General features: G+C 49.8%; 1 protein-coding gene across 1 annotated transcript in view; it reads left to right on the forward strand.

The window, feature by feature from the left end:
- CCDC197 (coiled-coil domain containing 197) overlaps window positions 1-10613 on the forward strand; it is a 27425-nt gene extending 16812 nt beyond the window's left edge. The window contains exon 7 of the mRNA XM_042781490.1: window positions 10294-10613. Coding sequence (XP_042637424.1) covers window positions 10294-10613 — 320 coding nt within the window. The remainder of the gene's footprint in view (window positions 1-10293) is intronic.
- Window positions 10614-11141: the final 528 nt, after the last annotated feature.

Raw genomic sequence — 11141 nt, forward strand, 5'->3', positions numbered from 1 at the left:
ATGAGTAGGAATCAACTTGATGGCAGTGAGTTTGGTTTTCAGTTTCTTTTTTTGTTACAAATTAAAAAAAAAAAAAAAAAAATCTTTCATTAAGCAAATGATTCACAAAAGAAATAAAATGGCTTATAAACATGAATATTTCACCTCACTCAAAACTTTTTTAAAATTAAGCATATAATTTTTTCCATCAACAACAACAACAAAAAAGAAAACTTTTTTTAAAAAAAGCTAACGTGCCAATGCTTATAATACAGCCTCCCCAGTGCTGGAGCTCTGTTTACATAACCCTCCAGAACGCAATTTGACATGAGCTCTGGTGGCATAGTGGATAAGACATTTGGCTGCTGCTTGCTAAGTCAGTGGTTCAAACCCAGCAGTTCCTCCATGGCAGGCAGATGGAGCAATCTACTTCATAAAGATGTATAGCCTTGGAAACCCAATGGGGGTCACTATGAGTTGGATTCCACTGGATGGCAGCAAGTTTGGTTGGTTTTGGTATCAAGAGGATTAGAACATATTTCTGTCCTTTGGCTCAGTAATTCTAGCTCATGAAATATAAGTAAATCAAATCTGAGTTATTTGCTTCAAAGTGACAGAATGACCAATTCAACTTGACTTAAACAAAAAATAAAAAAGATAATGCATTGGCTCCTAACCCTGAAAAGACCCTTCCAGTTTCAGACACAGCCTAACCCAGGGGCTAGAGGGCCACAGAATCCAGTCTGTCTTCATCTCTGGGCTCTGCTCCCCTGCATCTGGGCTACATCCTCAAGGTCAGCATAAACAAGATGGCTGCCGGCATAGAGGAAAAGAGAGAATGTCTCTTCCCTGTTGCTCCTGAGCTAGTCCTGGGATTCACACTGATTGGCTCACCTGGATCATGTGACTCTCTGTAAACAAATCACTGATTGGCCAGGCCTGGGCAATATGTCCATTTCTAAGCTAATCTCTGCAGCTATGGGAGAATTCCATACTCTGATTGGCCAAGCTTGGGTCAAATTTTTATTTGTTTAAGTTAAGTGGAATATTTTTTGTTTTTTAAAAACCCTTCACCTGGACCCAATGGTGGATGTCACATGAACTTTATGCATTGAAATAAAAAGGAGGGATGGTTCTCCCGAAGGTGAAATCAGGGTTCTGTTATCAGAGGAGCTCTGGCAGGGTAGTGCCTAAGGTATTTGACTGCTAACCAGAAGGTTGGTGGTTCAAATTCACCAGCCACTCCACAGAAGGAAGACTGGGCAATTTATTTCTGTAAAGATTTACTGCCTGGGAAACCCAAAGGGGGTCACTATGAGTTCGAATCTACTCCACGGCAGTGAAGTTTTTTGTTTTTGTTTTTTTGGTTATTGGAGGGAAAGGAGCTCTAGTGGCATGGTGGGTAGGGCTTTTGGCTCCTAACCACAAAATCCACGTTTCAAACCTACCAGCTGTTCCCCTGGAGGAAGATGAGCCAACGTACTTGCATAAAGATTTACAGACTTAGCAACCCAATGGGGGTCATTGTGAGTCAGAATTGACTCAATGGAAGTGGGTTTGGGGTTATCAGAGGGAGATAGGACCTGGTGCTGAACAAGCAAAAGCAAGAAATGTCCGTTACAGATATGAACAAAATTTCTGCTCCTTGTCATATATTTATAGTAGCCAAAATTAGAAACAATCTACCATAAATACCCCAGAGGCAGAGCTCGGTAAATTATGCCAAAACCTTATGATTTTACAATTCTGCAGCCATTCAATAACAGATTTTCAAAAATATTTAATAACAAATTAAAACATACATAGGGTGACTCGATGGCAATAAGTTTGGGTTTTTTTACTATAGGGTATAAAGTAAAAAAAAAAAAAAAAAGCAGGAGTGAAAATTAAACTCTCCCACCATCTGTCAGTCAGTTGTGTTGTGGTTGCTTGCGTGTTGCTGAGGCTGGAATCTGTGCCAATGAGGTTTCCAATCCCAGCAGGGTCACCTGTGGAGGACAGGCTTCAGCAGGGCTTCTGGAGTAAGGCTAGGAAGGAAGGCCTGGTGATGGACTTACAAAGACCGGCCCCTGGGAACCTCACGGATCGCAACAGACCACCGTCGGACTCACTCAGGACACGTCACGAGGAGCGATCAGTCACTGGCGAGGACATCATGTTTGCCGGGGCAGAGGGCCAGCCAGGGCGAGGGACACACTCAGTGAGATGGATTGGCACTTCCTGGTGATTGTGAGGATGTTGCAGGACTGGGCTGTGCTTGGTTCTGTTGTCCAGAAGGTCACCGTGAGTTGGAGTCAACTCGACGGGAGCTATTGATCTGAAAATTAAGCTAAAATATAAACCCGGCTTGGTGTAAATTACACACACACACAATGAGTCGAAGGAAATACACAAAAGCAATGTTTCTAAATGGGAGGCACATGGCCCCATGTAGGAATAGACATACTAGAAGGTGTCCTGGTGGCACAGTGGTTAAAATTCGCCTGCTAACCAAAAGGTCATCAGATCAAACCTTCTAGCTGTTCCATGGGATGAAGATGTGGCAATCTCTCCTGTAAAGACTGCTTCCTTGGAAACCCTATGGGGCAGTTGTATTCTATCCTACAGAGTTACTAGGAGTCAGAATTGACTTGATGGCAATGGATTTGGTTTGTTGTTGTTGTTGTGTGGTAAGTTGAATCCCTAGTCCCCATTCCCTATGGGGAAGTATACATCCACACCCTGCCCAGAGCCTCCTGGTACCCTGAGAATGCATCCTTCCTTGCCTTTGGGTTGGTCATGTGACTTGGCTTGACTGCTAGGGTGTGAGTGAATTGTGACACGAGCAGAGACTGAACGCTGCTTACACATGGGGCTTGCCCCCTTGTGCTCTGCCAGGTAAGACACACACGGAACAGACATGGGACCAACTTGCAGATTGGAGCCAGGCCTGATGAGACCCCTGAGACTTGGCCCCTGGAGCCAGGCCCAGCCCAACACATCTAAGCTATCCTCAGCCAACCCACAGACCTGTGCTCCAGAAATGCTTGTCATTGTCAGCCAGTGGAACTTTGAGGGTGTTTGATACACTGCTGTATTCCAGCAACAGCTGCCTGATACACCTGGGCCCTTCTTCCAATCCCACACACACTCCAACCCAAGACGTCCCAGGTATTATGGAAGTCAGTCTACCTGATGGGCATGCACCCTGGCCCTCAGGACTACGGGCATGTATGGAAGTGGTTGAGAACTCTGCCTGCCATGTCAACAGTGGTTAGCTCTGGACTGTGAGATTCTAATTCATTTTTCCTTCTTCCTACTTTTGTGTGTTTTCCAAAATTTCTGCAGTGAGTGTGTTTTTTATGACTAGAGAAAAATGTTGTATTCAAAAAATGGAAAACTTCATTGGAAACCCAGTATTTCTTGACATGTTACTGGTCCTAACACTCGGTTTTCCCCTTGGAATGTTCCAGAACAGTCTCCTTACCAATCCTTCCCCACATGACTGACTTCAAGTCTCTGAAGACAGGGTTCTGGGCCCTCTGTGTAATTTTTTCTCCAAGTTCATCAACTTTGGTTCTTTTATGTGTCCCCTTGCCAATGGGTCCCCACTGGTCTCCAGCCTTAAAACATGATGTCCCAAAGAATGAAGAAAACCAAAGACACATGGAATAAGTTAGTCCAAGGGACTAGTAGACCATGTGATCCTCAGTCTATATGAGCATGAGAACAGAAGAACTAGATGGTACCCGGCTACCATTGTCAACCACTCAGAAAGGGATCAGTGCAGTAGATGTTGGATAGAGTGGGAGAACAATGAGGAACAAAACTCAAAATCATTTAAAAAAAAAAAAATAGGTTTGCTGGTCTGATAGAGCCTGGTGACACACCTGAAATTATGGCCCCTAGTTATCCTTCAGGTCTAGAACTAAACTCATCCCTGTGGCTTCCAGTAAACCAATAGACAGGCATATGGGGTGAACATTTACATCAGGTAGATACACTCCTTGAAGCAATCAATCGTGGGAGAACAGAAGGGCAGTGTTTGCACAGGGAGACAGCTGGGGGCCGAGGTGGGAGTGCATGTGAGGGAAGGACACAGGGAAGAGGTAACTATGGGGAGGAAGTGGGAAGAGAGCTGTTACATTGTGCGGAATTGCAATTGTCATGAAACAAAATGTGTATGAATTGCTTTAGAAAAATGAATCTGCTCTGTAAACTTTCACCCAAATCACAATAAAAATAAAAATTAAAAAAAGATGTCCCATCCTGAGTCTCAGGCTCCCAGTAATGAGGTTGACCAGACAGGAAACATCTAGAAAAGGCTTCCTTGCCTTGTTATTGCTATTGGGTGTGACTGAGTTGATTCCAACTCCCAGTGACCCCATGTGACAGAGTGGAACTTCCCCACAGAGTTTTCTTGGCAGGAAATCTTGGAAATCCTGCTTTTGTGATATTTACAGAGCAGACCTTCAGGTCCTTCTGCCACAGAGCCGCCAGGTGGGCTCGAACCACCGACCTTTTTGTTACCAGCTAAGTGTTTAACCATTGTGCCAATGGGGCTTCTTACCATGGTCCCATAAAACATGCAGGCATCCCGGCCTGCAGTCCCGTCCCCCTCGCACTGAGGCCCCGATGCCCTGCCCACCATGCTCCCGACTCAGGAATGGCCTGGCTACTTGGAGGCGTGGCTCTGAGGTCACCAGCAGGAGCCAGGCACAGCCCCCAACAGGAGCATCTCAGATGCTTCAAACCTGAGCCCACCTGGCTCTTAATAGGTGTCTCCAAAAGACACTGGTGCCATTTCCCTGCTCTTTGGTGACAAAACTTACTGGTCCCTCTCTGCAGCATGAGTCAGTGATGTGTGAGTCGCTGAATTCACAAAAAGAGGGAGCCTGGGCCCCTCCCTGTGTCTGTTGGGCTCTTACACCCGGGCCTGGCCCGGAGCGGCATTCAGTGCTGGGTGAGCGGGCGCGTGTGAGTGAATGCGGCATAGTCCTGAAGGTTCTCCCTACGCTGCTCACAGGCCACCATCCCCAGCCATCCCCACCGCCCGGGAACTGGACAGCGTCCATACTGTGGCTCTCTTTACACCAGAGGCGGCTGCAGTGCCGAGTGGTTAGGTAGCTTGCCCAAGGTCACCCAGCTGGTCAGTGGTTGAGTCAGGACATAAACTCAAGTGCACCTGGCTCCAAACTGAACTCCCCTGTTGTTCAGTTTAGAACAATAGTTAGAACAACAGTTTAGAACAAGCGCTACGTGTGTTAGGCATTTGCTGCATCTCAGGCACCCTTGCTAAGCTCGTTATCACTGGGCAGCCTTGATGGTAACCCTGCAAGAGGGATTCTGCCCATTTTACAGGTGAGGAAATGGAGGCTCAGAGAGGTGGAGGGCTTGCCCAAGGTCACACAGCCCAGGGGGCAGACCCCATGTCTGTCTGCTTTCAGAGTTGATGCTCCCTCTACAACAGGCTGGTGGGAGCACGGGAGTGAATTAGGAACTAAAGGCAGGAGTCCATGGGTCCAGATGGTTGACAGGCCCCAGTGGGATCAAGGGGAGGGCGGTACCTGTCTAGATTGCTGCTACTCAGAGTGCGGTCCGAGGGCCAGCATCCCAGCAGCACCTGGGAACTTGGGAGGGGGCACAGCCTTAGGCCCCCGTCTGAACCTGCTGCCTCAGAATCTTCATCTTAACAAGCCCTTGAGTGACCATGCACAATAGAGCTTGGGGGCTCTGGTGAACCCGACGTCACCCTTCAGGGAGGACCTGGACCTCGTGCCACGGTGTGGCAGAAGCACTCCTCACCCAGGTTCTCCCAGGGGTCCCACTGCAAGACTGTGACCAGAGGGGAGCCATGTTTCCGGCCAACCCACCATTACCCTGAGATCCCGCGCTCAGGCTGCAGGACCCAGGGTCAGATGAGCTGAGGTCCTGCTTGTGTTTGGGGCAGGCTCCCTCTGCACTGACTGCTCTCTCCCTGTCCCCCTGCCCTAGGAGGCCTCCCCAGCTGCCCCTCCCCTGGGCACAGAGAGCACAGCCCACTTCTGGGCTTCTAGCCCCACCCACTCTCCAGGGCCCAGGGCGGTGCTTCTATCTCTCCTGCTGGGGGAGTGCTCGCTCTGTCACCAGCCTTTGCTTTTCGCCCTGTTGTGGTGAAATCTCTAACAAAACATTTGCCATTTCAACCTTCTTCACTTGCGCGGCTCAGCAACATGATGTTCGTCCCCCTGCCATTTCCAGAATTTCCCATCACCCTGAACAGATGCTCAGCGCCTCTGAGACCACACCGCCCACTTTCCCTCCCAGGAAACCACAAATAAACTGTGCTCTGCATTGGTCTGTTCTAGATATTTCAGTAGATGTGGGCCCATCACTAGTTCCCTTTTGTGTCTGACTTATTCCACTTAGCTAATGTTTGGAGGTTCATCCATGCCATACATAGCAAGCCTCAGAACTTCTCTTCATGGGTGACTAATATTCCAGTGTGTGGCTCTCCCACATTGTGTTATCCATGCATCGGTGGGTGAGCTCTTGCGTTGTTTTCTCCTTTGGGCAACTGTGAGTGATACAGCAGTGGATACAGGTGCTCACAGGCCTTGCGTACATGGAGTGGGGATGAGTGGGGTGGAAAGGGAACAGAAAAACAGGGTGCCTTCCTGATTTTTACCAATGTGTAGATTAGCTGTGTCCTTGTTACTGGCTTACTCACCAATGGCTGCATAGATTATCACCACATGCAGAAGGTATTCCAGGAAGACCTGGCTGGAAATAGAACCTTGTAATATCTCTACGACATGTCAGGACATTAGACGACGTGTAGCATTGGGAAAGTCAACTGCAAAGGAACTGTTTCAAGTGCTGAGGAGCAAGGATATCTCCTTGAGAACTAAGGTGCGCCTGACACAAGCCATGATATTTCCAATCGCCTCTTATGCATGTGAGAGCTGGACAATGAATAAGGAAGACCGAAGAAGAGTTGATGCTTTTGAGTTGTGGTGCTGGTGAAGAATGCTGAAAGTACCGTGGACTGCTAAAAGAAGTAACAGATCTGTCCTGGAGGAAGTGCAGCCAGAATGCTCCTTGGAAGCAAGAATGGCCAGACTTCGTCTCACCTATTTTGGTCATGTTGTCAGAAGGGACCATTCCCTGGAGAAGGATGTCATGCTTGGTAGGGTGGAGGGTCGATGAAAGAGGGGGAGGCCTTCAACGAGATGGATTGATACGGTGGTTGCGATGATGGGATCAAGTATAGCGGGGATTGTGGGGCTGGCGCGGGATCGGGTGGTGTTTCGTTCTGCTGTGCATGGGGTCGCTATGAGTCGGAAACGACTCGACGGCACTTAACAACAATAACAACAATATCTCTACAATGGGCTGAGGAGTTTGGGGGGGCTTTCAGTTTCTTGCCTTTTACACAGAGTGGTATAGCACATCACTTAGATTTTAAAATCCAATGCTTTTACACAATTTGGAAGGAGCTCTGGTGGTGTTGTGGTTAAAGCATTTGGCTGCTAACCAAAAGGTCAGTGGTTCAAATCCACTAGCCACTCCACAGGAGAAAGATGAGGCAGTCTACTTCTGTAAAGATTGGCAGCCTTGGAAACCCTATGCGGCAGTTCTACTCTGTCCTCTAGGGGCGCTGTGAGTCGGAATCAACTGGACAGCAGAGGGTCTGGTTTGGGCTTTGCTTCCTTAAAGATTAACAGACTTGAAACCCTGTGCGGCAGTTCTGCTGTGCCCTGCAGGGTCGCTAGGAGTCAGAATCGACTCAGTGGCAGTGGGTTTGGTGTTTGGTTTTTATCAATCCTGCACAGCATACAGCAGGGACAGGGGACCTCCATTTACTCCTGCAATAATGGATTCTAATTTTTCCATTTTCTGCCATCTCCCATGAGAAATTCTTCCAGGCAAAATGCCGCCATCTAGAAGATGAACAAAGTTCACTTCTCCTTCAGCAAGTTGTAAAAAAGCGAGGCTTGTGAGGAGGTTGGATAGCCCACCTGAGAGGAACAACTGCTTGAAGTCTTCCTGGGAGGGGCAGGTCTTTCAAGTGCAACTAAAACTGAGGCCCTGGTTCAGAGAGGTGGAGTAACTTGCTCATGGTCACACCGCAAACAGGTTGTAGAGCCCAAGTGTGGCTCTCCTCAAGGCTGGGGCTCTTTTCTTGATCAAAGTTTTTCAAACTTTCTCCCCCAAAGCCCTCTAATGGCAGAGGAGAGTGATTTTAGACCATTAGAGGGACTGGCACACAGGCTTCATGAGGAACTCAGAATGTCTTAGCAGTTTTGTGTTTCATTTGAAATTTTTACTGAAGTAAATTTTCATTCTATTATTATTATTTATTTTAAATTTTATTGTGATTTGGGTGAAAGGTTACAGAGCAAATTCATCTTCCATACAGCAGTTCAGATACACTTTGTCTTCTGACATTGACTGTAATCTACCACAATGCAACAGCTCCCCTCTCACTTCCTCCCCATAGCCCCCTCTTCCCTGTGTCCTTCCCTCCCAAGCACTCCTGCCCCCTGAGCTGTCTCCTTGTGAAATTTGCATTCTATCTCATAATACTTTGTCCTAATGCAAAAATCGTGTTTTCTCCAGGCAGAGATCTTTGAGTAAAAGACCCCTGGAAGTGGCTCTGTGTTTATACTGCACTACAAGTTCTGCCTGGAGGACCTGTGGACCCCTGGGACCTTGGCGGAGACGCCCAGCAGCCAGCACTTACCCCACACCATCCTTCATCCTCTATCCCTTGTAAACAGGGGCTCCTGTTTGAGGAACCTCTCACAGACCACCCCAAGGCCGTGCTTTTCTGAGCTTCACTCCAGGGTTCCAAAGAGCTTCCAGGGAGCACAAAACTCGGGTACTTCCATTTCACAGGTCTTGGAGGAATGGTAGCTGAGGGGCTCACCCAGACACTCAGTACCACTCAGTCTAATCCCTCTGGGATCTGGTTCCTCATCCACCTGGCTGGGCAGGCAGGAACCTCAACATCACCCTAGACCCTCTCTCTCCCTTGCCACTCCATACCCAGTCCACCATCAAGTGGTTAAAGCTTTCGGCTGCTAAGCAAAAGGTCAGGGTTCGAACCCACCAGCCACTCTATGGGAGAAAGATGAGGCAGTTTGCTTCCATAAAGATTTACAGCCTTGGAAATCCTATGAGGCAGTTCAACTCTGTCCTGTAGGATTGCTCAGAGTCGGAATCTGACGCCATGGCAGTGGATTTGGTTGTGTGTGTGTGTGTGTGCAAAGGGTTAAGTGCTTGGCTATGGTTCCAACTTGTCCAGAGGCGACTCAGAAGACAGGCCTGGCCGTCTGCTTCCCAAAGGTCACAGCCCTGAAACCCTGAGGGGCAGTTCTACTCTGCACACACTAGGTCGCCACGGGTCCTAATCCACCCAACAGCAACTAACAAGGGAGCCTCGTGGCCCTACTGTGAGGATGAAGTAAGATAATCCATGGTGAGCTTAGGCCGGTGCCTGACACATGCCAGGTCCTCCACAAATGTCAAGTGTTCCCTTGTAGTCTTCCCTGGGATGTCTGAGTCTGGTTGTGGTTGGCATCATTCCTCCTTGAGCCTTAATTGACCCCCTTTACACTCCTCCCCCACATCAACGATCAACACTTGATGGCACAGATGTTTGTGTACCTAACAGCTTACCTGGGGCCTGGGGCCCCGCGTGGGAGCTAGAAGGAGAATTACTCAACACTTGTGGGAGTATTAATACTCGTAAAACGGGGGCCACAATGCACTGGAGCCCTGACCCAAAGCAGACCCTCCAGGGGTCAGGGGCTGGGGAATGGAGCGTTGGATGATACATAGGTTTGATGTCCAGTAATAATGAGCTTGTACGCTACGTGAGTCACCCGCACCTGGTTCCCCGGCCAGCCTCATATACATCCATCCAACGCCAGAGCCATCCTGGAAATTCATTCATTCAACACGTATTAATTGGGTACCTGGACAACTCCTGATTAATGAGTTGGGAGGAGAGGAAATTTTTAGAAGCTTACAAGACACGTGCTTCCTCAGTGCCTTGTCCTCTGATCCTGAGAAACTGTACTTAGGTGACATTTTTTATGAATTTATGAGGGCCAGCTAACCTTTCAGAAGATCTCAGTCTGCAGTTTTTGTCAAAAGTGCTTCAGCCTTTACAACCCAGGACCTGTCTTTCTGGGTTGGGCGAACTCCTTTGCTAGTTAAAAGCTTTCTGTGTGTTTAAAAGGGGGAGGTACCCTGTCAAATAAACCCTACAGCATAGGCTGAAGCCACGTAAAGTCCCACCCACTTTCTGTGACGTCTTGAGTCCCGATCTCTGATTGCCCGCTTCAGACGTCAATCGCGGGGCGTGCGTCTTCCTGGGACACATTGGCCGTCTACCCTCCGGTTTGCGGGGTGGTCGGGTGTATTCTCCGCACGCCCCCACGGTCTCGAGGCCGCCGCCCGACCCAACCGCAGAGCTGGCCAGTGCCTCCGCGGCGCCCTCCCGCACCGGATCGCTCCTCGCTGGGGCGGGACCTGCCTCCGGTCACTATGGTCAGTGGTCGCGGGGGGAAGTGGGGAAGGGGAAGGGGGAGCGGGAGCGGGGCGCCGTGGGCGGGGTCGCCACCCGAGCGTCGTCCCCGCGGCATTCAGACCCTCGGGAACACTGAGTCCGGGAGATGCCGGGGGACCCCGTCCTTCTTCGGACGCGCCCCTGTGGACGCCCAGCAAAGGGGAGCCAGCCCAGACCCCAGGACCCCCACCCCCAGCGCGTCCGTCCCGGGTGTCCCCGATGGTGCTGTTCCAATGGTACAAGGACCAGACGCAGCGGGGACGAGGGAGTTCCAGGGCTAGGGGCTGCCCCTTCTTCGTTAAGTGGCTCCCCAGTCGGTGGTCGGTGACCCCACACACCCCAAGGCTCACCCACCGGAGCCCCCTCCCAGCCCCGCGCCTCCGAGGGTGGGTGTAGGGCGTGCCCCGGTGGCCAGCTTGCCTGTTGCCGAGCGACTGCACATTGACTTCAAGTTGGGAGCCACGTGGAGAGGCCGCCCCAAGTGGCCGGATGCATTAGTTAGGGTTCCAGGTGAAGCAAACACTAGAGGAAGATCCTGTTGGAGCCCAGACCCTCGGAGCCAGGCCCAGACCCCGCTTGGAAAGTGAACAAACGGAGGCCTCAGTGAGGAGTGGGCTGGACTGAC

Source organism: Orycteropus afer, unplaced genomic scaffold (assembly GCF_000298275.1).
Source record: "Orycteropus afer afer isolate SDZICR_OR568_19922 unplaced genomic scaffold, OryAfe1.0 scaffold00127, whole genome shotgun sequence".
NCBI classification, from domain to species: Eukaryota; Metazoa; Chordata; class Mammalia; order Tubulidentata; family Orycteropodidae; genus Orycteropus; species Orycteropus afer.